The 27270-nt window shown below is 42.8% G+C and overlaps 1 protein-coding gene across 14 annotated transcripts in view; it reads left to right on the forward strand.

Moving 5' to 3' along the window:
* The window catches only part of EIF4G3 (eukaryotic translation initiation factor 4 gamma 3), a 401491-nt gene that overhangs the window by 94660 nt on the left and 279561 nt on the right, over nt 1–27270 (forward strand). For 13 of the 14 annotated variants that reach the window (XR_010923447.1, XR_010923446.1, XR_010923445.1 and 10 more), the window contains one exon: nt 9068–9143. Coding sequence is in view for 5 of the 14 variants with exons in the window: in XM_067566991.1 (XP_067423092.1) it covers nt 9068–9143 (76 nt within the window). In the remaining 9 variants the exon portion in view is untranslated. Of the gene's footprint in view, nt 1–8519; nt 9144–27270 lie in introns of those variants that run through there. The other variant, XM_067566985.1, reaches the window with a different exon arrangement.

Raw genomic sequence — 27270 nt, forward strand, 5'->3', positions numbered from 1 at the left:
TTTCAGTTAGCTGTTACTGATGTCTGTATCAAACCATCTTGAAGCTAGAAATCTCAGACGTGAAGAAAACGATGGTAGTTCAACACCAAATGCACATTTTTGTTTCCTTATCAGATGATAATTATTGGCTGCAGTGCATCTGAGTGTATTATTTTTGTCATCATGTCTGCCTGTGCTGTAAGTTTGGTCAGATGGAATCCAGAGATTCTTCTTCAAGTGAAGTCCCTTCAAGTGAGACAGTGCCCCCTGAGCCTGGGATCAGAGATCTTCATCAGCAGTGCCCATCAGACTGCACATGCTCACTTCCCTCTTCTTGTGCTGTGAGCAGGACGTATATATAGCACTGTGCAACCACCCCCATTTCCTTCTCTACCACCTTTGGTCTGGGATGGACTCCGCAGAAGAGCCAATCCTGTTTTCTCAGTAGATCGTGCCTTACCTGTTAGCTGCTAGCTGTTAGCTGTAGTATAGTTAGTACTTGCTCCTTCTCCTTTCTTCTATCTTCTCTTCCCCTGTGAGACCTCACGTTCTGCCAGGTCATCTGCCGATCCTTATTTCCTGGGCCCCTTGAAAAGAAAGTCGTCCCTTTCTCGCTTTGATGACACAAAATAGGCTTCCTCCTCAGACTCAAGAACACCACCCCCTGCGAGGTCAGTTGCTTCAACATCCTCTCACCGGGGACATAGCTTCAGGGGCCCGTCCGAGTACCTCTAGTACCGGAACAAAGAAACGGTCTAAAGACCCTAACTTGGCAGACCTACAGCCGTCAGCACTGTCTCTCAGCTCTGGAGACCGAGACAGGCTGACTTCAGGAGCTGTAGCACCGACAAAACTGTCAATACAGGAATCCTTTTCAACACTTTTGGCACCAGTGAAACCGTCAGTACCAATCAAGTTGTCGGCGCTATCCAACTCATTAGTATCAACCAAGTCTCTTGCTTCATCTACTGACTCTTCAGGGGAACACATCCCCCACTTCAGCACTGAGTCATAGGCCAGCACCAATGATGTCTTTTCCCCCTCCACAAAACTTCAGATACCCTAAAGACCTGCTGGTATCTGACACTACTGAGTTGCCTCTCCTTAGACATGACCTCCCCTCACTTCCACCTTTTTCGCCAGACTCAACAACACTCCTCTCTTTCTCCCCCGAAGATGGCACCTCCCTTCCCCACCGATGAGGAGGGCTGTATCATACCATCCTCTACCAGACAAGTTCCACTTACTCATCATCACTACACACAAATTTACATCTGGTCCACAGTCATGGCACAGACCACCATGGATGCAACCACATGTTCCGCTTACTCCACGCTGACCATATTGGGACCCTTCAGTCATGTACAGGACACAATTTGGGAAATGTCCCATGGAGCAAAGCTTGAGACTTACACCTCTCCTTTCTCCATCATTCTTTGACTCTCTGGAGGCCAAACCTCTGCCAGTATCAACTGTGGAGGAAGAACAGGAGGAGGAAGTTTCACCAACATTACATTTCATTTCCTCTTCCCCTGATGAGGCTATCATGCCTCCACCCCCTTCAATTACTGACAACTTGAGACATTTCAAGTGTTATTCTGCAGAATACAGAGTCCCTGCATATTCCTTTGGAGGAAGTCAAGAACCAGCAGCATAAGATGTTTGATATCCTGAACACATCCTCTTCTTATAAGATAGCATTACCAATGAATGAGGCTCTTCTTGATGCTGCAAAAGTGCTCTGGCAGATCCCAGCATCCATCCGTCCGACTTGCAAATGCGCCAACAAAAAATAGCATGTACCGGTGAAAGATGCAGAATTTCTATTCTCGCACTCCATCCCAAATTCTCTGATGATCAATGCGGTGCAAGAGAGGCCGTCAATACCATTCCCATTCTAGCCATCCAGACAGAGATTGGAAACACATTAGACATATTTGGATGCAATGCCTATTCATCAGCCATGCTCCAAGTTTGAATTTTGAATTACGAGGCTCTGATGGTTAAATACAAATACTTAAACTACTCCGAGTTGGAGGAGCTCCATCATGACCTTCTGGAGGCCAACAGAGGAATTTCAGACCATAATATCAGAGAGACATCTCCTAGCCCATACAGACCTACAAGCCTCATTAGACTTTGCAGATACTGCCACCCACTCCATCACAATGGCTGTGGTCATGATGTGTGCATCATGGCTCCACCTCTCAGGTTTTCCAAAGGAGGTTCAAACCACTGTGGAAGACTTACTCTTTGAGGGCCAAAAACTATTCTCGGAGCACGTGGACAATTTCCTGCACTCCCTTAAAGACTCCCAAGCTACTCTCCGATCTCATGGCTTCTTCATACCAGTGCCAAAGAGACATCCGTGGAAGTACCATCTCCCCCCACTGCAGTATACTCCTCAACAACACTATGACATCCAGTGCCAAAAACAAAGGCCTCCCTCGAAACGTAGGCAACCCACTCCTTAGGGAGCTACTTCTCATCCACACCCACCAAAGGAACAGTTTTAAAGGTGTGGTCGAGGCTCTGAGAAGCCTCCCTCTTTTCCAGTCATTCCAACCATCTTTGACACCCACCAGTTTGGCAACTGAGTATTTCTGTTTTTCCCATCATGGAGACTAATCACCTAGTGGATTCCAGAGATAGTCAAGGAAAGATACTCCATCCTCTTCCTGTCTATCCCGCCCTGCCATCCTCCCTCACCATCCCTCTTCAGGGACCCCTCTCATAAACTCATTCCATGGGGAGAAATACATAATCTTTTACAACTGGGAGCCATAGAACCGATTGCTTTCTAACACAGGGGGCGGGGTTTCTACTCCCATTATTATCTGATTCAGAAGAAATCCAGCAGCTGGTGACCCATCCTGGACCTTCACAGTCTAAACAAGTTCATCAAAATGCAACATTTCAAGATGATTACTCTCTCCACTTTTATCCCAGCACTGGAACAGGGGTACTGGTTCTCAGCCCTCGACCACCAAGATGCATACTTTCATAAATAGTATACCCTGCCCACAGGCGATTTCTCCGATTCATTGTAGTCAACGACCCGCTACCAGTACAAGGATACTGTCTTGCAGACTGTCGACAGTCCCTCAGGTGTTCACCAAGGTCTTTGCGGTAGTCATGACCTACCTAAGGCAACAAGACGTCATCATTTTTCCATACTTGAATGACTGTCTCTTCAAGACCCCATCCAAGACTTGACAGTCTACGAACCGTCCGCATAATAGTGAACCTGTTTATGAAGTTAGGTCTCCTTGTGAACTTAGAAAAGATCACTTTAACATTGGTACAACATTTAGAATTCATCAGCACACAGTTGAATGCCATAGAAGCCAGTGCCTTCCTACCACCTCACAGATTCTCGGCTATAATAGGTCTGGTATCCAACATACAGATCTGCCCCCAAATCAGTGCCAGAATGTGCCTCCAACTGCTAGGCCACATGGCAGCGGCCCCTTTTGTGGTCAGACACTCAAGGTTTCACATGAGATGTCTTCAAGCATGGCTCCGTATAGTATATCTCCCCAACAAACACAGTCTCCACAAACTGTTTCCGACACCGATGAGAGTCCAGGAATCACTACTTTGGTGGACATAGCCCAAGAACATCTCTGTCAGAGTTCATTTCCTATAATCACCATTGACCACGATCCTAACAATTGGTATCTTCTCTACTCGGTTGTGGAGCGCATCTTCACAATCGCAGAGTGTAAAATGGATGGTCGTTAACCAAATCCACCCTACACCTCAATCTTCTAGAACTATGAGCGGTTCGCAATACCTGCTGGCCTTTTCCTCCCTCTGCTCGAACATCATACCATGAAAGTCACGATGAACAATCTTGCCTGCATGTTTTACATCTACAGGCAAGATGGAGTGAGATCCCACCTTTTGTGCTCAGAGGCAATGAAATTACAGAACTAATGTGTCCGAAACAACATCACCGTGTTAGCCAGGGAGGCCCTGGACATCAGAACACCACCATGGACACTCTGAGCAGGAGATTCATCGACGATCACCAGTGGGAACTGAATACACGAGTCCTTCAGCTCATCTTCAACTTCTGGGGATTCTCCACCATAGATATTTTTGCCACACTGTAAAAAATGCCTGATGTTCTCAGTTTTGCTCCAGAGAGGGACTGGGAAACAGATCTCTGAGAGATGCATTCTTAATCATATGGGATGCACCAATCCCCTTTTCCTTCCTTCCCTTTCCCCTCCTATTCCAAGTACTTCGCAAGATTCAGGAGGATTGCGCTCATGTCATCCTTATAACTCCAACATGGCCACGACTGGGCTGGTATACTTACCTCCTTAGCATGATGGTATGCCGACTGATTCCTCTCTATCCAAAGCCACAGCTTCTTTTACATGTCATGGGACACATCTTCCATTCAATCCACAGATGCTCCACCTTAAAGCCTGGCTTCTCCTTGGTTCCAGGATGCAGAAATAACCTGTCAAACAGATACTTTTGAATAGCAGGTGCAACACGATCAGATGTACTTACATTCACAAATCGACTAGATTTCAAATGGTGGTGTGTCTCTCATCAAGTCAATGCAACATGCACTCCACTACCACTTATCTTGGACTGCATGTTACACCTTAAACAATCAAGATTATCCACCAGCTCCATTCGGGTACATTTGTTGGCAATCACTATCTTTTACTGCCACATAGATGGCTATTCTGTTTTCATGCAACAAGTCACAAAATGTTTTCTGAAGGGTATCCAAAACCTTTATCTTCACATACGAGATTTGACCCTGGCATGGGATCTCGTCCTTGTTCTACGCTCTCCGACTAGACCCCCATTTGAACTAAAAACAACCTGCTCTTACGTGCATTTATTAATGAGAATGGCATTTCTTGTCACCATCACTTATGCCTGATGAGTCGGAGAAATTGTGGCCCTTATGGCATATCCCATAAGTAGGGGAATCTTGAGTAGGAGTAGAGAGGTTATTTTACCTCTGTTTTGATATTGGTGCAACCACTGCTGGAATACTGTGTCCAGTTCTGGTGTCCACAATTCAAGAAGGATGTTGATAAATTGGAGAGGGTCCAGGAAAGAGCTACAAGAATTAATAAAAGATTAGAAAATTTGCCTTGTAGTAATAGAGTCAAAGAGCTTAATTTATTTATCTTAACAAAGAGAAGGTTGAGTGACTTGATTATAGTCTGTAAGTGTCTTCCTGGGGAACAAATATTTAATAATGGGCTCCTCAATCTAGCGTGGAAAGGTATAACATGATCCAATCGTTGAATGTTGAAGCCAGACAAATTCAGACTATGACGTAAGTTTTTAATGGTGAGAGTAATTAACCATTGCAAAAAATTTACCAAGGGTTGTAGTTGATTCTCCATCACTGACCATTTTAACTCGAGATTGAATGTTTTTCTAGAAGATCTGCTCTAGAAATTATTTTAGGGGAGTTCTTTGCTCTGTATTATACAGGAGGTTAGATTAGATGATCACAATGGTCCTTTCTGGCCTTGTAATCTATGAATCTATATTGTCTGCCATTTTCTACAAATTTTTAAAGAAAAGTCTTTAATTCTGCTTGTCCAAAATAGAGTAAGTTGTAAACTCAATATAACAGAGTTAGGGTGAAATCCTGTCCCCGTTGAAGTCAATGACAAAGCTGCCAGTGACTTTAGCAGAACCAGAATTTCACCCTTAGTTGTGGTCTACACCTAAAACCTAGGTTGACTTAGCAGTGTTGCTCAGGACTATGAAAAATTTTGCACTCTGAGTGCCCTATTTAGGTTTAACTAACCCCTAGTGAGGACACAGCTTGGTTGACAAAAGGATTCTTCCGTCAACCTAGATATGGCCTCTTGGAGAGGTAGACTATCTAAATCGAGAAAAGAACCCTTTCCATCAGTGTGGAAAGTTTCTAGGCTATGGTGCTACAGTAGCACAGCTGTTGTGGCTGTTGTGTAGACATACCCTCAGCCATTTTATTTATGACTCCAAAGTACCATGTACTCCAATGAAGCAATGTAAATAATAATTTAAGATGACATTTATTCTTTACCTAAAACTGAGTTATTTATAATCTAAAGTTTTAAGCTAGCCATATTCAACAGGATCTATTCTCCCATTGCACGATATGAGTAACTCCAGTTCAGTTTAGTGGGAGTTCTCTGTATCCCCAGGGCTGGATAACTGGATCCAATGCGTACAGGTTGAGTTATTGAATAGCCTGCAGTACTATGTGGTGATGACAGCAGTGAGGCTTGGTTCTCATACACTGAGAACTCTGCTCCAGCTGTGGAAAGCAATAGCATTTGGACTTTCAGAAGAAAGAATAACTTCATGTTTCCTGCCAATCATGTGTCCACTTCAGAATCCTGTTGATTCAAAGGAAGATTTTGTTTTTCTGTGGGTAACCTTTTTTGTGAAGAAGCCAACAATGAAATGTGAAAGGCTACCTTTCCCATTCCATCCTCCCTCCCTCCCCCTTCCCAAAACCTGTTTAAGGTACAGTACAGTAACCCAAGAGATGGAACAGTTTTATTATCTATTGAGCAAAAGCAGTGGAGGTTTATGGTGTGGCTATGGTTTATGGTCTGACTGTGTGGAAAGTGTTTACTGTATAAAAGAATGGGATAAATACTAAATTTACCTAATGCAAACTAGTTAAAGTAACAGAATTATGCCCCTTATGTTCAAACTGGCAGTTGTGAAAGTTGAGAAGAGAAGAAACATTGCTTATTTCAAGAGAATCCTTGATATCTTTTTTTTTTTTTTAAATATAAGATGTGGGATGAGCATAATCTTGGGAGCCAGGGATTCCAGATTCCTATTCTCAGCTCTGTTGCTGACTCTGTTTATAGGCATGTTATAGGCATTTTACCTTTGCCTATCTGTGGTATTACTTATAATGGAGGAGTGTTGGGAGGATTAAAATAGTGAAAGTGATCTTTGTGTTGAGTATTATTATTATTGATTATCTTTAATTCTTGTTTAAATATTCAAATTAGTAGAAATTCTAAATTCTGATAAACTGAATTGTATTTTTGAATACGGTTTGTGGCTATGATTTAGAATTCTTTTTTGAGCCTCCTTCCTCAGAACTTGACATTCTTCATGACAATTTCATGGAAACACAATTTGAAAGATTGCAAACAGTTTTGCATGCTGTTTAAACAATGATTTAAGTGTTCTAGGGAGAGCTTCAGCATTTAAAATCAAACATTTTATTTAGATTTTAAACACTAAAATAGTTGGTCTTTTGAGTGTTCAAATAGTATTACAGGCATTAAATCGGTATATATGCTTTGTGGCACTGACAGTGAGCTTCTGTACTGCTGATATCACAGTGGCCACTGTCAACAGAAGGCTCAGAAATACCATTTGTCTGTAAAAGGTCACAGGGCCCCATCCTTCAGGGTGCTGTGGACTTTCAAGCCTTTAAAGTTAATGGAGGTTGAAGTTTTTGGCATTTTGCAGGATTGGGACCATGGTTAGGTAGTTTAAGCTCAAAATTTAGCTTTTGTTTATTTATATTTCTTTGAACAAATCCTAAGTTTTCACTTTATTTAAAAAAAATCAGTGAAAATATATTTCATTTTGAATTTAGGCAATCTCCTGTAGTGTGTGCAGTCTGAACACTGTAGCATAAGGTAGCGGTTCTCAAACTTAACTGATTGCTCCCATCTCCCCCATTGTGTCTGTAGTAGTTTATGCCCCCCTCTCCCGCCACAAAAGTACATACATCGATTAAAAAGAAATCAACACGCTACGCAACTCTCGCTGAACATTAAAAACAGCAAGGCATTGATTCAAACAGAGCCAACAATCCATTATAAAACGAGCAAAAGCAAAATTGCGATTGTGGTTGATGCTTACGTTTAAATGTGCACACCGCATTGTAGCAAACGGATTAACGTACAGATGGTATCAACTTTGTGTAATGCTATGTAAGTTTACCAGAAATCCATCAAAATACACAGTGCCATCTAAAGTCAAATGCACAGTGCCATCTCAGGACCTGATATGTCTGGAGGTATCAGTGTTGCTGGTTATTCATTGCTGTGGGTAAAATGTGCACAATAAGCTTTTTCCCCCTAAAGCTTCTCATTGTCCCCCAGGATACATTCCATGCCGCCTAGTTTGAGAACTTCTGGCAGAAGAAACAAAACATGAAACTAACTGGAAACAAAACAGAACTGATCAGTCTGAAGCATAAATATGGTTTAAAAAATGTCTGGTATTACTGAATTAGGCCCTGATCCTGCAAACCCTTGAAGGCAATGGGACTATTAATTGCGCTTAGAATTAAGCATGTATTATATTTTCAAGATTAGGACATAAAAGGTTGTTAAAAGTAAAGAAATGTTGTTTCTAAATATCTTTTTGTATCCCTTTATAAACATTATTTCAAAATAAATGTCATTGTTTCAGATTAATTACCATTGGAAGGTTTGTCTTCCTGGTTTACTATAGTATCTTTCCGATATAGAATTGCTGAGAAGAACAAGAAGTTTGCAGTTTTTCTTTAAATAACACTGCCAACATGTTAAAAGTTGGATTATACTGACAGCCCCATTTAGAAATGATTTTGCTGTGTGATGGATGAGGGGAAGGATTTAGTGGTTTAAAAAGCCAAAACAAACAAGGGAACAATTATAACATAATTCCAGCATGGTTAGCAAAACAGGCCAGGCCTTTGTCAGAGCATTCAGTGCTGATTAGCAGGGTTTGTCTCACTGAATGTAGAGTTTCTTTTTGTATTCTTCAAAGAGTGGAGGGAAGGAGTACTGAGGATGAGATTAATGTTTTGTGGTTTAAGTAATTAGATTTGCTTTCAGTTTCTCTTGTCATATTTGTCCAGGAAATCAGTTCCTGAGGGATATATTTACCCATTTTAGGAAACCTGAAGGATTGTATCTGCCTGGTTGAATGTGAGTGCCTTTGGAGATGTTTGTGAATCTACTTACGTTAGAGAGGTGGTTGGATGTTTTAACCAATAAAGTACTTTCTGTTTGTGTCATACTCTTGTTAGTATAGAACACCATTCTTTTTTTGGTTTTATTTTCCTTAAGTTGATGTATTGTAGAATTCCCAGAGGTCCTGTGCAGCAGTCCCTTGAGGATCGGATCTTCACTCCGACAGTCTCAGCTGTGTACAGCACTGTAAGTATCTAAGGGTAGTTCTCCAAAATCTTAAACCTTCAGTTTTGTGTGTGTTTTTATTTATTTTTTAAAAGGAGACACATTTTCCTTGTGTGTGTAAGGAAATAGAAATTGTTACGCACTTTTAGGGACAGCAAAAATCAACTTCCTTACCCTCTAAAATTGCTGCTCTTCAGCATAGTATTCAAAACATCATTTTCTTTCCACATAAATGGGGAGCAGTAAATAGAAGAAATGTCCTTGTAACACTACATAATAATAGAGCAGGACCTGTTGGGCTACTTCATTATTTGTAAAACATTTGCAGTTCTGCTTACAGAATTTACAGTTGGACTTTCTGAGCATTCTTCGCTAAGTAAAAATGTTAACCGCCATATTCTCTTTCTCCTCAAAGAATAACTTGATGGAACATATTAGTTACTCCACATTTCCACCAAGACACTGATGTTCCTATTTCATAAGAAAAAGTATATTAGGGAGAGTTGTTTTTCATGTTACATATCTCTCTTAAAGCCTTTAAGGGAAAGAAATACTCCTATAAGTACCTTAATATTTGTCAGAGATATTTTTAGCAGACTGCCTTAAATGTTTTAGATTCTAATTGTCAAGGGAATTCAGACTGGAAATCTAGCGATGTTTATTTTTGCATATATGAATTTTTTTTTCAATTCATGTCTTTTCTTTTTCAAATAGTAAGAGCCAGAAGCCCATTATTCCTTATGAGCTTCTCTATACTGAAAGCTATTATGCAGCGCTGACTGAGACCAAACAAACAAAAAATAAGTGCAAAGAAAAATAGGTGCCTCAGTTTTCCAAGAGGATATCACAAACTAATTTTTTTTAATTACCAAAACTACTTTTAAACTCTTTTAAAAATGTTTGGAAAAAAGGAAGAAAAAGTGTAGATTTTAGAAACTCATAATTTTTTGCATGATATCATAAATTTCTGAGAGGGCAGGATCCGACAGCTGGGGCTTTCAGGGGAATGGACCAATCAGCTACAGATGCAGGGGAAGGACCAATCGGGACTTTTTCTGAGCTGTAGCTTGTCTGCTCTACAAAACCCCCCGACATTGCTCGTTACTTTTAAAATCCCACTGGACAGAGAAGGAAGTTAAAAAAAAGAGACTTTGTCCAGGAAAATCTGCACGTATGATAACCCTGTTTGAAGCAAAGTGTTGAAAATCAGAACCTAGATGTCCAGTCACTTCCAAAATGTATAACATGGTGGGAGCAACTATACCATCATGTATTCTGTTTGTATATAACATATGATACTTAAAATATTTGATATAGTTTTGAAAATAATTATTTAGATTATTTTTTCTGTCCATCCTTTTGTAAAGGCTTAATCCAACTGCCTAGGAGGAAAAAACGTAATAAATGTGAAATGTCTCTAAAAATGATCTAAAGTTGCTTTTGATACTGAACAATGACATTCCTTTAAATGTTGGTATCTTGGGATAGTCTAAGACTAAAAACAGAGAAATCTGGGAATATCCCCATGCCAATAATATAAAGCTCCAATTTTTAGCTGTGCATTGTCATGAGATATTGGACCTTAAACCCACCACTATCCAAGATTGAATATTTCCTTTCTTGGGCCTCAGGCAGATATAATTTTGGAAAGAAAATTTCACATTTTGGGGGGGAAGGAAAGAAATGTTTCTCAACCAAATTGATTTTTGAGCCTGATTTTTTAACTTCTGTTTGAAGCTACTTAGAAGCTTGTAATGTTAGACTCAGGTAATGTCTACACTTACCTCTGAGATTCGGCGGCAGTCGATGGGAGTTACGCAAGCTACGCATAATACTTGTGTAACTCCCCTCGACTTCTCTGCTTCTCTTTTGTGCGCCGTCTTCGCTGCACTGTGCCGTAAATGCAGTGCTATGCCACTTGTGAAGGTGGTCTTAGTACATCGATTTTTGGATCGACTGAGTGGTTCTTCACTGACTGCTCAGTCGATCCAGAGAAATCGATCTGAAGGCCATAGCCTAAGACTCAGAGAGGATGGATTATTATGCAGGGGGCACATGAGGTAGTCAGAGGTGCATACATGGAGCTCTGCATTTTATACCATGAATATTAACTCCACATATTTGGGTTTGTGTGTCATAATATGTATTCATTACATATTATATATGATCTAATTTTTTTTAAATATCACAAAATCTTAGAATTGGAAGGGACCTCAGGAGCTCATCTAGTCCAGCCCCCTGCTCAAAGCAGGACTAACCAGGACTAACCTCAGCTAAATAATCCCAGCCAGGGCTTTGTCAAGCCGCAGCTTAAAAACCTCCAAAGATGGAGATTCCACCACCTCCCTAGATAACCCATTCCAGTGCTTCACCACCCTCATAGTGAAAAATCTTTTCCTAATGTCCAACCTAGACCTCCCCCACTGCAACTTGAGACCGTTGCTCCTTGTTCTGTCATCTGCCACCACCGAGAACAGCCTAGCTCCATTCTCCCTGGAACCCCCTTTCAGGTAGTTAAAGGCTGCTATCAAATCCCCCCCCATTCTTCTCTTTTGCAGATTAAACAAGCCCAGTTCCCTCAGCCTCTCCTCATAAGTCTTGTGCTCCAGCCCCCTAATCATTTTTGTTGCCCTCTGCTGGACTCTCTCCAACTTCTCCACATCCTTTTTTGTAGTGGGGGGCCCAAAAATGGACACAATATTCCAAATGCGGCCTCATCAATGCCGAATAGAGGGGAATAATCACTTCCCGCGATCTGCTGGCAATGCTCCTACTAATGCAGCCCAATATGCTATTAGCCTTCTTGGCAACCAGGGCACACTGCTGACTCATATCCCGCTTCTTATCCACTGTTACCCCCAGGTCCTTTTCTGCAGAACTGCTGCCTAGCTCGTCGGTCCCCAGTCTGTAGCTGTGCATGGGATTCTTCCGTCCTAAGTGCAGGACTCTGCACTTGTCCTTGTTGAACCTCATCAGATCTCTTTTGTCCCAATCCTCCAGTTTGTTTAGGTCCTTCTGTATCCTATCCCTACCTTCCAGGGTATTTACCACTCCCCCTAGCTTAGTGTCATCTGCAAACTTGCTGAGGGTGCAATCTACCCCATCCTCCAGATCATTAATGAAGGTATTGAACAAAACCAGCCCCAGGACCGACCCCTGGGGCACTCCGCTTGTGACCGGCTGCCAGCTAGACATGGAGCCATTGATCACTACTCATTGAGCCCTATGCTCTAGCCTGTTCTCTATCCATTTTATAGTCCATTCATCCAACCCATACTACTTTAACTTGCTGATAAGAAGGTATGAATATCTTGAAGGTATGAATATCGGCTATGTTGTACACCCAGTAATTTTTTTCCGTTACTGTGTTTTATTAGTTGTACCATTGCTTTATGTGGAATTTAGGATATGGATTATGCATCAGAGTTTTAAAAATAAGCACGTCATGGTGGTGTTAGGCTGACAGTTTTGGGAATGAGCAGCTCTGATCCTAATTGAAGGATTAGGAATCTGCAGTACTATGTATTGACACAAAGTTGATGCATCCTTTTGTGTCACTCATTTTATCTCTGAATTATGGGTGGGGCATGTCACTGAAATGTTGGAGTTCCACAATCTAGTGTAAAGTAATGTTAAGTTTCACTTTAAAAAAGAAATGAAGTGCAATTCAGAGGTATTCTTTCCTTCCCTACCTAGATACATTGTACATGTCTATTATGGACAGAACTGATTTTCAGACACTTAAAATGCCAAGAAACAACACTGCAAGTTGATTAGAGGGGAAGCTTTAACTCTGAACTTTCTTATGGGGGAAACCTAATTTATGAGGGTTCATATCAGATATTAATGGGTTTATTTTTTCATAAATATATATATATATATATATATATATATTAATTTATTAGGAACATTAATCATCAGTAAGAGTGGAAATCTTGTGTTAGCCACAGCTAAGTTGGCCCAAAAGAATCAAATGAGAGGGACACTTGTTTTACAGAAGGAGAGAAAAGGCATGTGAGGTATAGGTAGATGAATTTAATTTGACACATCAAATGAGAGTGTTCTTGCCATGGGTATGTCCAAGAACAAAAGTGATATAGTATATATATTTCACACTGAAACTTCATTATTTTTCCTTTAGATAGAATCTTTTGTTCAGTGAAATTGCACCTTTGTGGTTGAAAACAAACAAACAAAACCTCAAATCTGACGATGTGGGGAAAGCAGTGGATGTGATATACCTTGACTTTAGCAAAGCTTTTGATATGGTCTTCCACAATATTCTTTCCAGCAAGTTAAAGAAGTGTGGGAATGGACTATAAGGTGGATAGAAAGCTGGCTGGATTGTTGGTCTCAATGGGTAGCGATCAACGGCTTGATGACTAGTTGGCAGCCAGTATCAAGTAGAGTGCCCCAGAGGTCAGTCCTGGGATTGGTTTTGTTCAACATCTTCATTAATGATCTGGATGATAGGATGAATTGCACCTTCAGCAAGTTTGCAGATGACACTAAGCTGGGGGAATGGTCGATACGCTGGAGGGGAAGGATAGGATACAGAGTGACCTAGATAAATTGGAGGATTGGGCCAAAAGAAAACTGAAGAGGTTCAACAGGGAAAAGTACAGAATCCTGTACTTAGGATGGAAGAATCCCATACAACACTACAGACTGGGGAATGACTGGCTAAGCAGCAGTTCTGCAGAAAAAGACCTGGGGGTTACAATGGACAAGAAGCTTGATATGAATCAACAGTGTGCCCTTGTTGCCAAGAAGGGTAACAGAATATTGGGCTGCATTAGTAGGTGCATTGCCAGCAAATCGAGGGAAGTGATTATTCCCCTCTATTCGGCACTGTGCTTCTTGCAAGAAGTCTATGCCACTGAGTGACCCGCACCAGAGCTGCCTAAAGTGCTTAGGAGAAGCACACATACGGGAAAAGTGGAAGATCTGCAGGAGTTTCCGACCCAAAACTAAGAAGGATTGGGACATTAGACTTAGAGCCCTTCTAATGAAGTTGGCTCTGAGACCCGCGTCGGAACCACAGTTGGACTCAGTGCTGGGCACATCGTCCTCGACACGGAGTGCTCCCCAAGCACCACTGTCTTCTTGGCACCGATCAAAATCTCTGTTGCCAAAGAAAAGACAAAAGGGGACACGTGCATTATGGGGGTGCTCGCCGAAGATGGGGAGAATGAGCATGGGAGGGCAAGTGAGACTTGCATCAGGCTGCTCATCTGTGCAAGCCCCAAGGGAATCAATGCCAGTCTGGACCTCAAGTCAGGTCTCAGCCCCACCACCAATTCTGTGGAGCTGCAAGGGCCCTTGACGCTTGATGGTGTCCACTACGCCTGAAGCTTTTCAGGCTATGAAGGACCTTCTGGCGATTCCCGTACTGCCGATGCCCAGAGAAGGGAGGCCCATGCACTGGGAATGGGCACCCACACCCTTGGTGAGCTCTTCTAGGGAGAAAGCTCCTACTCAGACAGCAGTCCCTATCCTGAAGGCATTACTCGCCAATGCATCATTGGTTGCTGGGTCTGTGGCACCGAACCCTGGAGCCGCACCATGAGAGGTTGGGCTCCTGCCTTCTATCACTGGATAACTGGCACCAGTCTCCGGAGCGACGGCATTGGTCGCCGGAGCACTGCTGGTCCCCAGAGCTCCCGCACCATTCTGTGGGCTCCCGTCATGGGTTCCCCAGAACCCAGCTTCGCTCACCAAGTCCTTACAGGAAACCAAAGGACAAAAGTCCATTGTGGGACACCCAGCCCCCAGACTCCCAGCACCATTTCCCGGTACCGGAGCACCGGTGTGCATGGCACAGCGCAGAGGACAATCAACGTTGGCGCTTCCATGGTCACCCAGTGGCTCCTTGGACTCGGAGGAGGTAACCTTTTGGAGGGGACAGTCCTCAAACCTGGTTACTGGTTTCCCTATGATGCCACCAATGGGGGCATGGCAGCTGTGGAACTTCGGGGGTTCTCTCAAACTGTAGTTCCGCAAGCACACTCATTTACAGGGGCCTTGGTGCTGTGGTCTTTGGTGGCGTCAGATACAGCACCAGGCTTGGATGTGGTGTCTGACCAGGAGGGGGCACCCACTGAGATCCCAGAGGAAACTATCCCGGCCAGGGAAGAGGACCCCGATCAGAGTTGACTGCTTCCTCCTCTTCCTTACCTGATGAGGTGGTGACAGGTCCCTCCATGGCCCTGCTAGATGTCTTTCAGGCCTACCAGGACCGTCTCAAGCATGTGGCAGCGAATCTAAATCTCAAGTTGGAGGACTTGAAGGAACCCGCTGATGAGCTCTTTGGCATCTTTGCTACGGCACCCCATCCAGGGTGTCTCTTCCAGTACCTGAGGGAGTGAGTAGTCAAGCTGGCAAAGTCACTGTGGCAGACCCCGACTTCTCTGCCCCCTGCATCCAAGTGGTCAGAAAAAAAATATTATGTACTTGCCAAGGGTTTTGAATACCTATACACTCATCCCTCCCCTGGGTCGTTGGTAGTAGCAGCTGCCAATGAAAGAGACAGGCAAGGCCAGTTGGGTTCTACCCCAAAGAATAAGGGGGCCAAAAACCTTGATTTGTTTGGATGTAAGCTTTATTCAACAACAAGCCTACAACTGCGTGTGTCCAACCAATAAGCGCTGTTGGGAAGGTACCACTTCAACATATGGCAGTCTTTGTCTAAATTCTCTAACTCCTATCCACAGGCCTCCAAACAAGAATTAGAGTCCATCTTGGAGGAAGGGAGAATGGTTGCTAGAGCTTCCTTTCAAGGAGCCTCAGATGCTGCCAATTCCGGAGCAAGGACTATAGCATCAGTGGTTTCAATGAGAAGGGCTTCTTCTTTGCTCCAATTGTCAGGCCTTTCAGCGGAGGTTCAGCAGTCCATACAGGACCTCCCCTTTGATGGTACAGCCCTGTTCGCTGAGCAGACCGACGCCAGTCTACATGGTTGGAAGACTTGAAGGCCATCCTGCGATTTCTGGGTTTGTACATGCCTTTACCTACCAAGAAGCACTTCAGTCAGAACAGCCGCAGAGGTTCACGGGACCAGCCCGCAGAGAGTCCAATAAAAGAAAATATAAGGGTTACAAGAGGCGTCAAGTTCACTGGTCAATGACTGCCCCCCAACTGGGCTTGAGCTGCCACCACCAAGGTGGAAAACAGAACTTTTGAAGGTGTGCCTGAGAGCGACCTACAAGCCACCAACCCGGATCCAGACTCCCTTTTATTTTCATTCCGCCTTAACCCCTTCCTCCCAGGCTGGACTATTATAACATTGGACTGCTGTGATTTGAACATGGTAGCTGCTGGCTATGCCCTCCCATTTACCTTGCTCTCACTTCCCAACCCACCTTCTCTGTCCCTCTTCAGGAACCCCTCTCATGAGCAACTTCTCGCCCAGGAGGTGCAGGCCCTCCTACAAGTGGGCATGGTGGAGGAGGTCTCTCAAGGACAGAGGGGGAGAGACATCTATTCCCGCTACTTCCTGATTTCAAAAGCCAAAAGAGTCTTGTTACCTATTCTGGACCTGCAGGGCCTCAACAGATATCTCAAGAATTTGAAGTTCCGCATAGTCTCTCTAGCTGCCATCATTCCTTCTCTGGATCCAGACGACTGGTTCACTGCCCTCAATTTAAAAGATTCCTATTTCCATATCTCCATTTTCTTGTGGCACAGTAGATTTCTATGAAAAAAACCGAGAGTCCTGTAGCACTTTAAAGACTAACAAATTTCATTTCTGCAGGCATAAGCTTTCGTGGGCTATAACTCACTTTGTCAGATGCAAGAAATAGAAATCAAATGGCAGGTATATATATACATCCAAGTTTAAGGAACAACAATGGGGAAGTAGTTGAGGCTTATTCACAACCATTGATTAGGAGGTGAGAATGTGTGAACACAGAAAATTACTTCTTGTAATGAGAGAGCCATTCCAAGTCCCTGTTTAAACCCAGTTTGACTGTCAAGTTTGCAGATCAGTTCAAGCTCAGCAGTTTCTCTTTGAAGTCTGTTTTTGAAGTTTTTTTTGTAAAAGTATGGCAACTTTCAAGTCATTTACAGCGTGTCCTGGGAGATTGAAGTGCTCTCCACCTGGTTTATGGATGTTTCTATTTTTTATGTCTGATTTGTGTCCATTTATTCTTTTGCATAGTGACAGTCCGGTTTGGCCAATGTACGTGGCAGAGGGACATTGCTGGCACATGATGACATATATTACATTAGTAGATGTGCCGGTGAATGAGTTCCTTATGGTGTGGCTGATGTGGTTAGGGCCTGTGATGGTGTCACTAGAGTCGATGTGTGGGTGGAGCTGGCAACGGGGTTTGTTGCAAGGGTATGTACCTGAGTTAGTGTTCTTCTTGTATGGTGTACGGTTGCTGGTGAGTATTTGTTTCAGGTTGGGGGGCTGTCTGTAAGCAAGGATAGGTCTGCCTCCCACAGCTTGAGTGAGCGAGGGATCATATGCTAGGATAGGTTGTGGATCCTTAATGATGTGTTGTAGAGATCTTAGTTGGGGGCTGTAGGTGATGGCCAGTGGTGTTCTGTTGTTTTCTTTGTTGGGTCTGTCCTGTAGTAGGTGACTTTTGGGTACCCATCTGGCTCTGTCAATTTGTTTCTTCACCTCTCCAGGTGGGTATTGTAGTTTTAAGATTTCTATGGTTCATGATGGATTTGTAGCGCTATCAGTTCACAGTGCTCCTATTTGGCATCTCAACTGTACCACGCATGTTTACCAAGTGATTGGCTCATCGGGCTGATCAAGAACGCAAGTTCAGCACAGCATCGTGTTGGTCAGGACCACCCGTCAAGTGTTGGGCCTATTAATAAATGAGCAAAAGTAATCACTCATTCTGGTCCAGAGGATAGAATTTATCAGAACGGTCCTAGATTCCACACGGGCCAGAGTACTGCTGCTGGAAGCCAGCTTCCAGGCTATGTTGGAGCTGATAACTCAGATGTCAACCCATGCCCTTACTACAGCAAGGATATGCCTCAGCTTGCTGGGTCACATAGTAGCCTGTACTTACGTAGTCCAGTATGCCAGGTTGCAGCTCAGACTTCTCCAAATGTGGCTGGTGACAGTGTACTACCTGTTCAGGCACGACCTGGATACGATCCTCACAGTCCCTACTCGGATACTTAACTCTCTTGAGTGGTATATTAAGCTGAGTCACGCGTTGGCAGGAGTTCCTTTCATGGCCCTACGACCAATGTTATCACTAGTTTCTGATGCCTAATAGTTGCGATGGGGTGCGCACCTCGGTTCCCTCAGGACCCAAGGTCTCTGACTGGACCAGAGATGAGCTAGCCTTACTTATCAACATCAGGGAGCTCAGGGTGATTTGACTGGCCTGTGCGGTGTACCTGTTTCAACTCTCAAACAAGGTAGTTCAGGTTCTCACGGACAACACAACGTCAATATACTGTATCAACAGGCGGGGGGGGGGCCTGATCCCCAGCCCTTTGTCAGGAGGCCTTGTGCTTCTAGAACTTCTGGGTGAACCACAGCATTCACCTGGAAGCGGTACACCTGCTGGGGATCAGGAATACTTTGCGGACCGCCTCAGTAGATTCTTTTGCTCTCATCACGAGTGGTCCTTGCACCCAGAGGTGACCAGGAGCATCTTCCAGAGGTGAGACAATCCCCAAATGGATCTTTTCATCACCAAGTGGAGAGGAAGGGCAAGCAATTCTATTCCTTTCAGGAACTCATGCAGGCTCTCAAACTGATGCTTTTCTCCTGTCCTGGATGGGGAGTCTCATGTATGCTTTTCCAACGATCTTGCTGATTCACAAAGTCTTTATAAAGATCAAAGAGACAGAGCATGGGTCATCTTGGTGGCCCCGGCACGGCCGCATCAACATTGGTTCAGGATGTTACTTGATCTGTCCGTAGCCCGTCCTTGGATGCTGCCTTCCTGATGGGACCTTCTGACACAGGACCAGGATCGTCTGCTCCACCTGGACCTGGCCTCTGTGCACCTCATGGCTTGGTTGCTCCATGGCTAAGTCTGGAAGAACAATCCTACTCAACACAGGTGCAGCAGGTCTTGATGGAGATCAGAAAGCCTTCCACCAGAGCATCTTACCAAGTGGAAGTGCTTCATCTGTTGGGCAGCCCACCGTAATATTTCTCTGACTAAATCACCCATTCAGACAATCTTGGACTACCGGCTCCTCCTACATCAGGGAGGGTTGGCCTTTTAATCAGTCAAGGTACACTTAGCAGCCATATCGACTTTTCACCCCCTATACCAGGGAAAACAGTCTTTTCACATGAAATTTCATCTAGATTCCTCAGAGGCCTGAAAAGACTCTTTCCATTTGTACGGGACCCAGTTCCCTAATGGGATCTGAACCTCATCCTCTCCAGACTCACTGGACCACTCTTTGAGCCCTTGGCTTCCTGTTCCCTGACGCACCTATCCTGGAAGTTCACATTCCTGGTGGCAATCACATCAGCAAGATGGGTCTTGGAAATTAAAGCCTTGACTTCTGAGCACCCTTATACAATCTTCTATAAGGACAAGGTCCAGTTGTGACTGCACCCGGCTTTCCTGCCAAAGGTGGTTTCCAACTTCCACATCAACCAGGATATTTTCCCACCTGTCTTCTTTCCAAAGACTCACAATTCTAATGAGAAGAGAATTCTAATGAGGGAGGAGATCTCCATACTCTCAACATCAGGAAAGTTGTGGCTTTCTATATAGAGAGGACTAAGCCATTCCATCAATCCATGCAATTCTTTGGTGCTAAAGCTGGCCAGATGAAGGGTCAGGTGGTGTCATCACAGAGAATCTTGAATTGGATTACAGCCTGTATTCGAGCCTGATACGAGGTGGCAGAGGTCGCACCCTAGTGTTTATGAAGGCCCATTTCACAAGAGCTTAGGTGTCTTTGGTGGACTTCTTGGCACACGTTCCCATACAGGACATCTGTAGAGCCACTTGGTCCTCAGTGGATACCTTTACGTCTCATTATGCCATCATGCAACAAGCCTGAGAGGACGCTGATTTTGGAAGGGCGGTGTTGCAGTGGGCATGTCTGAGAACTCCTTCTTACCTCTGGAGGTACAGCTGGTAAGTCATGTAATTGGGAATGGACATGAGCAAGCACTCAAAGAAGAAAGAATGGTTACTTATCTCATAACTGTTATTCTTTGAGATGTGTTGCTTATGTCCATTCCAAAACCTGCCCACTTTCCCCTCAGTTGGAGTTCAGTAAGAAGAAACAGAGGGAGGGGGCTGGTAGCGCCCTATATACAGGTGGATTCGCGTGCCACTGCAGAGGGCACTAGAGCCGGCCCTACAGGTACCACTAGGGGAAAAATTTCCAGCACCGGTGTATGTGGCACACACACACCTAATTGGGAATGGACATGAGCAACACATCTTGAAGAACAAGTTACAAGGTAAGTAACAGTTCTTTTTTAAGGCCTGACTTGATAAAGTCCTTGGTGGGATGATTTAGTTGGGGTTGGTCCTGCTTTGAGCAGGGGGTTGGACTAAATGACCTCCTGAGATCCCTTCCAACCATAATCTTCTATGGGTCTAACCCTCTTAAATATGTAATCCATAAAATATTCAATATGCTAAAATATAATTCTTCACTTCCTTCTAAATCCAGTGATGGAATAATTGTTTTGATTTAATCAAATAATTCTCAGGGTTAATCGGTTTTAATGCAAGAATCTTAATCATACACATTATTAAAGAGGGAAAAGTTATGTCATATCATCAGGAGCTATATAGTAGGGTATTTTTTTCCCTATGGAGCTTCCTTATAGCAGCATCTAATAGAATTATACTTCAAAAAATTACTTAGTTCATATCATTCAAGAAAATTACTTATATAGCATCTCTGAGTTTCAGAGTCTGTAGAACTCTGAAGGAAACCATGGGGACAATCATATTAGGAGGCCAGTGAGACATTCACATTTTGTTCCTATTTTAAAATATTCCTACATCCAAATCATCCCTTTATCAATGAGAGGGAAGAGAGAGAAAAGAAGTTGATTGATAATTCAGATGTAAATTAAATGAATCCAAACCTTATTCCATGGCTACTTCTAGAATACACAGAATTATGGGGACTAATTTCTGTTGAAAATAGAACCGATGGGGCACCCATAGTGGTAATGATCCTTAAATTTAGTATGGACCGTGAGGAGGATTCAAGAATGTACACTGCAAATAAGATAAATAACTATATTAATCTACATCCACACACAAACAGCCTCTTAACAGGCTCTGCCATAATAACTTACTCTGATCTGAAGCTCTGCAACTTTGTCCAGAAATGCTCCAGATGGAGTGACTTTTTTAATTCTAAAAGCATTGACTTTGTTGGTTTTGAGTAAAAAGTATAAAGAAAAAAAACTGCATTTTGAAGAATATTTTTGCCCAATATCAAATAGATTGTAATACTTGTTTACATTAAATTTTGCAGGATATTAGTCCCTAATGCAGACTAATCACTAATTTAGAGTCACTTTAGTGTACATTTAAATTTAGAGACAAATAAACACTTTTTTGAGTCATGTGTAATGCACAGTAACACTGTATAAACTTCCGCAGCACAATTGTGCCAGATGCAATTGTGTTATGAACCATCTCTGTTAATTCCAATCTTACTGGGCATCTCTTGAGTAGATACTACAGCTGTGTCCAGTTGTAATGATTGTGCAGTAACTTGTGCTGTAGACTAGAATCTAGACTGTGAACACTAAACTCTTTTTTTCACTTGTAATGCATAGGAGAATTAGAACCCACATTTCCACAGGTGAAAGACTACACACTAGCACAGCAACACCTCACCCTTCATATTTGCAACTAAGGGTCATATTGTCCCTTCTGCCATTGTGGTCAGAGAGGACAAAAAGCAGAGGGATAATGGCTTGGGGAGTGCGGCCTCCATGGAATGATCTTTTTTCCCATTGAAAACAAAAAGATCTGCATTTTAGTGTGTGCTGTTTATACAAGTACACACTGTGACTAGAGGTGAAGTACATACTTCCAATGCACTTTTCAGTTTCTAACAGAAAATCCAGAACTCTTAAGGAAAAGTGAATCAAAGTTAATGACATATGGTTGATTCAGCCATTGCTTTCACATGCCTATTTATGTGTCTGTTTGGTTGCCTCTCTGCACTGAGGGATTGTTGGTGGACCCCTTGGAGTTTCACACCCAGCAGTAGTGCTGTGATTTGCTTTTGTGTTCTTTAAAAGGATATTCCTGCAATGAAGGGAATCCTGTAGAAAAGAGATTATGAAGGATTAGCTACTCTAGCCACAGTGGATTTAAACTAGAGAACTGGGTTTGGAGGCCAATCCATTGTACTGTGTCGCTGCTTGGAAGGCTACAAGGTGTGCAAGAGAGATGCTGAGTTTCTGCTGCACTGTAGGCATTTTGAAAATATTTATATGCACATCAGTGAAGATCTTGGATCCTACATGGCAAGAAGCCCTGCCTAGAGTAGCAAGATTTTTATTTTATTTATTTATTTTTTAATTTGGGGGTGAGGGACATGTACTTGGTGCCATTCCCTTTACAACTCTCACTGCATCATGTGCAGACAACACATACAATTGTGTATAAAGAAAATGTATGTGTTGTTTTTTTTCCATCACATTTTATCCAGTTTGATCTAATCTGAAAGATTAACTAGTATTGCTACAGATATACAAACAGAGATTTTGAGGTTGTCTCAAACACAACACAGAAAAATGAAAAATGAGAGAACTTTTGAGACTTAAAAAGATATTAAAAACAAGAAATTTAAAACCAAAATTGAAAAAAAAAAATCCCACTTTAATTTCATGTTTATTCTCCCCATTGGCTGTAAGGCTTCTAAAGGCTGAGGATCATATCCTCTAAGCTATCTGGTATAAAAAGAGATACTGCGTTATAGCAAATTAATACTTAATTTCACATATCAGTTGTTTAGGAAAATAATTTCATCTCTGGATTTGTGAGTAAAATTTACATTTGTTTAACATGCGTCTCAGACATATTGCACATTTCACACAATCCCAGTTAATAAGCAGAAAGAGGAAGTTCCAGGCACTTACAGAAGTGTCTTGCATTATGAAGCATGCATCTGACGAAGTGGGCTGCAACCCACGAAAGCTTATGCCCGCAGAAATGTGTTAATCTTTAAGGTGCTACAGGACTCTCATTGTTTTTGCTGTATACAAGATTAACACGGCTACCCCTCTGGAAATTATGAAACAAGCATTTTAGTACACATCCAATTAACTGAGTCATCATTATCTACTCTTTGCTTTCTAGCCTTAAATTAGAAGTATAATTGAGCTAAAGATACTGTTCCTTTAGAATTTAGGCAATATGTAATCTATAAGATTCCTTCCAAATGTGGTCTTTATGCATGAACCTAAATGTATGTTACAGCAGAGATATGAAGAGCCAGAACTACAAATATTGTTGCAACTAGTCCCAATCATTTTGTAACAAAATTATTTTGTAAATACATGGATAACTGCATAACCTTGTTGATATTTTCTTATAGAAACACAAGCATTGCAAACAAGAAGATATTGTAATTCTGTATTATAGTTTTTTAAAAGAAGGCATATGTAACATTACCCAGGGTAGAATCTGGACTGATGGACATCTGTGTCCCCTCATTCTCCAATCTGAGTTTATTTTTTTACACTGCCTCGCTGTGAGAGTAACTACTCCTAGTCTGCATTCACACAGCCTCCAGCATGTAAATCTCTCCCAGGTATACGGTATGAGTATACGCTTCTACTTGAGGTGTTATCAGCAAAGATCCCCCACTGTTAAATGCACATGGACACTCAACACGGAAGTAAAAACGTATCTAAAGCAGTAGCTGCTAGGACAATATATATCATGACAAAGTCTTTCCACTGAAGCACTTTCAGATTTCTTCAGCCATGAGGTTGGAGCCATCTTCTTCCTTGCATTATCATTCTCAACTGGCCTTTTGTCCCACACAGTTCTTTACTAGTTTAAACATGTTTTTGTTTAGTGAGTTGTTAAATGGTTAAAATTTGGTGGTTTTAGTATAGGAGTAGTGTTTAGTTACACACTATTGTGCAGAATTAATTTGATATCTTCCATTCCCATTTGTTTCTGTTAGCAATGTCTCTCCTTTTGCTCCCAGCAAACACTGAGGGTTTTTGGAATGTACAAATACTCTCATGAGAGGAAGATTCCCTTCCATTTCAAGTGTCAGGGTCAGCAGCAATAACTGTCTCCCAATCAGTCCAAAGGTTCCTCATCATGTTGGTCATTTGCCAACAGATGGGGGACTGGATACTTCTGCTCTAAATACTTTGTTTAATGGCTCATTTGCCAAGCAGCAAGTTTGTGGACACTCTCAAGAATTCCAGTCTTTTGTTGTGAATGAAAATTTGCCTCTTCCCTTAGGGTAATACCGTTTTTTTCCCTTGCAAAATGGAATGGAATTACCTAAGAAAAGTGGGTTTTGAAATCATCCAGATGAGTTAGTCTGTGTGGTTGCACTCTGTGCTATTTCCCTTCCTTTCCTTTTCCAGGGTTCCCTCTCACAAGAAAATACTAAAAGAGAAAGTTATCTCTGTATTTAATATGGAACATAGAAGAAAATCTGTATGGTGTGAGTTCTATTCATAATATTTCCCGGTCCCCCAAGAAAGCTGTGGAGGGCTTTGTTCCATTCTGGCCCTTACAAGGCACAAGAAGTTTAAACACAAATTCAGGTTGAGAATGGTGACTTGAGTCTCTATAATTCTCTCCTAGAATTGGTTTTGGAACTTTTGACTTAAAGGATATGTGTTTCCACATTTTCCATCAGATCAGCTCCTATGAAGTACCTTAGATTTAGTATAGCAAAGGATTGTCATTACCAACTAAAAAAGTTCTTCCCCTTTGACCTTTTGTATGGTATCAACATCTTCACACAGTGATTTGCTGTAGTGGAAGTCCATCTGAGATCCAGGGATCTATGAGTTTCTTCCTCTAGATATCCAGTACGTAAGAGCTCGTTCTCCGCATGGTGAAGTATGTTCTGCCCTTCAGTCATCTTTCTTGTTCCAGTTACTTACTTACTTTTAATTTGGTTATTAAATTGGTGGTAGCTCTTGTGAATAAGAATGTAAGAACTGCCATATCAGGTCAGATTAATGGTCCAAGTAGCCCAGTATCCTGTCTGTGACAGTGGCCAATGCCAGAGCTTCAGAGGGAGTGTACAAAACAGGGCACTTGAAGTGATCCATCTTCCCCTCTTGGCTTCTGGAAGTCAGAGGTTTAGGGTTGCCTCCAATATGGGGTTGCATCTCTGACCTCTTAGCTAATAGCCACTGATGAACCTATCCTCCATGAACTTACATAGTTTTTTTTTTTTTGTGTAGTTATACTTTTGGCCATCACAACATCTGGTGGCAGTATGTTCCATAGGTTAATTGTGTGTTGTGTGAAAAAGTACTTCCTCTTGTTTGTATTAATCTTACAGCCTATTAATTTAATCCGGTGACCCATGATTTCTGTATTGTGTGAAAGGGTAAATAAGACTTTTTTTTTTCTACACCATTCATGATTTTATAGATCTCTGTCATATCCCCTCTTAGTCGTCTTTTTCCTAAACTGAACAGCCCTAATCTTTTTAGTTTTTCTTCATATGGAAGTTGCTCCATACCTTTGGTCATCTTTGTTGCCATTCTCTGAAACTTTTCAAGTTCCACTATGTCCTTTTTGAGATAGGGCAACCAGAACTGCACATAGGATTCAAAGTGTGGGTGCACCATGGATTTATATGGTGACATTATGGTATTTTCTGTCTTATTTTCTATCCCTTTCCTAATAGTTCCTAACATTCTGTTAGCCTCTTTGACTGCTGCAGCACAATGAGCTGAAGTTTTCAGAGAACTAGCCACAGTGACTCCCAAGATCTCTTTCTTGAGTGGTAACAGCTAATTTAGAACCCATCACTATATGTGTGTAGATGGGATTATTTTTTCCAGTGAGCATTACTTTGCATTTATCAGTGCTGAGTTTCATCTCTCGTTTTGTTGCTCGGTCACCCAGTTTTCTGATCCGCCTGTAACTCTTCGCACTCAACTTTGGTTTTTCTTTGAGTGCTTGCTCATGTCATAGAATCATAGAAGATTAGGGTTTTAAGGGACTTCAGGAGGTCATCTAGTCCAACCCTCCGATCAAAGTAGGACCAACCCCAACTAACTCAAAATGTCCATTCTTATGTTGTGTGCACTGGAAGCTTTTTCTAGTGGTACGTGCCGGGTCGGCTCTGGTGTCCCCTGGAGTGGCACCCTCATCACATGGCATATAGGCAGCTGCCACCCTCTCAGTTCCTTCTTTCTGTCAGTGACAGTCGCCGGAACACTGTTACGTACTTTGGTACTTAAGTTCCCTGCCCTGCGGGGTTAGCCCGCCTGGGGCACGCCGCATTCCCAGGGCTTCAAACTGTGTGCGACCTGCCTAAGGAAAATACCAGTGAGTGACCTGCATGAAAGCTGTCTGAAGTGCCTGGGAGAAGGGAACATACCAGAAAAGTGCTGTATCTGGAGAAACTTCAGGCCTGAGACCAAAAAAGACAGGGACAACAGGCTGAAGTTCCTTTTGATGGAGGCTGCACTCCACCCAGCGTTGTTGCGGAAACCGGACTAGGGGCTGAGCTCCTCCTCAATCAGGAGTGCACCAGCCTCGATTAGAGAACCGCAGAAAGGCAGAAGGTCACAGGCACTGAGACCCCATTGGCACTGTGATTCTTCCCTGATGCCCATATCATCGGCACCATTGGAGCGGCACCATTCTACATCTCCAGTGCGACAGAAGAGATCGAAGAAGTTGGACCGTGGAAGATCTCCAACAAAGAAGGGCATGGAGAATGTGGGGCTGTTAACGGCCCTCTGCCAGACAGTAAGTGGCCAAATGGTGCCATTGACTCTGGCCCAGCAAGAGGTACCATCAAGTCCAGCGCACATGGACTCCCAGCCGAGGGTGAACTAGGAAGGTGATGTGAATGTGGTAGAACCATACACACCAGAGGCATTTGAGGTAGCAAGGAGTCACTTGACCCTCCTGGCACCTCCGTCTTCTCCAGATCAGGGCCTGTTAGGCACAGTCCAACTTGAGGTCACTATGCGAAGAATGAC

This window comes from Emydura macquarii, unplaced genomic scaffold, assembly GCF_026122565.2.
Source record: "Emydura macquarii macquarii isolate MOO-44397 ecotype Brisbane River unplaced genomic scaffold, CSIRO-AGI_Emac_v2 contig_2768, whole genome shotgun sequence".
In the NCBI taxonomy this organism is placed as follows: Eukaryota; Metazoa; Chordata; order Testudines; family Chelidae; genus Emydura; species Emydura macquarii.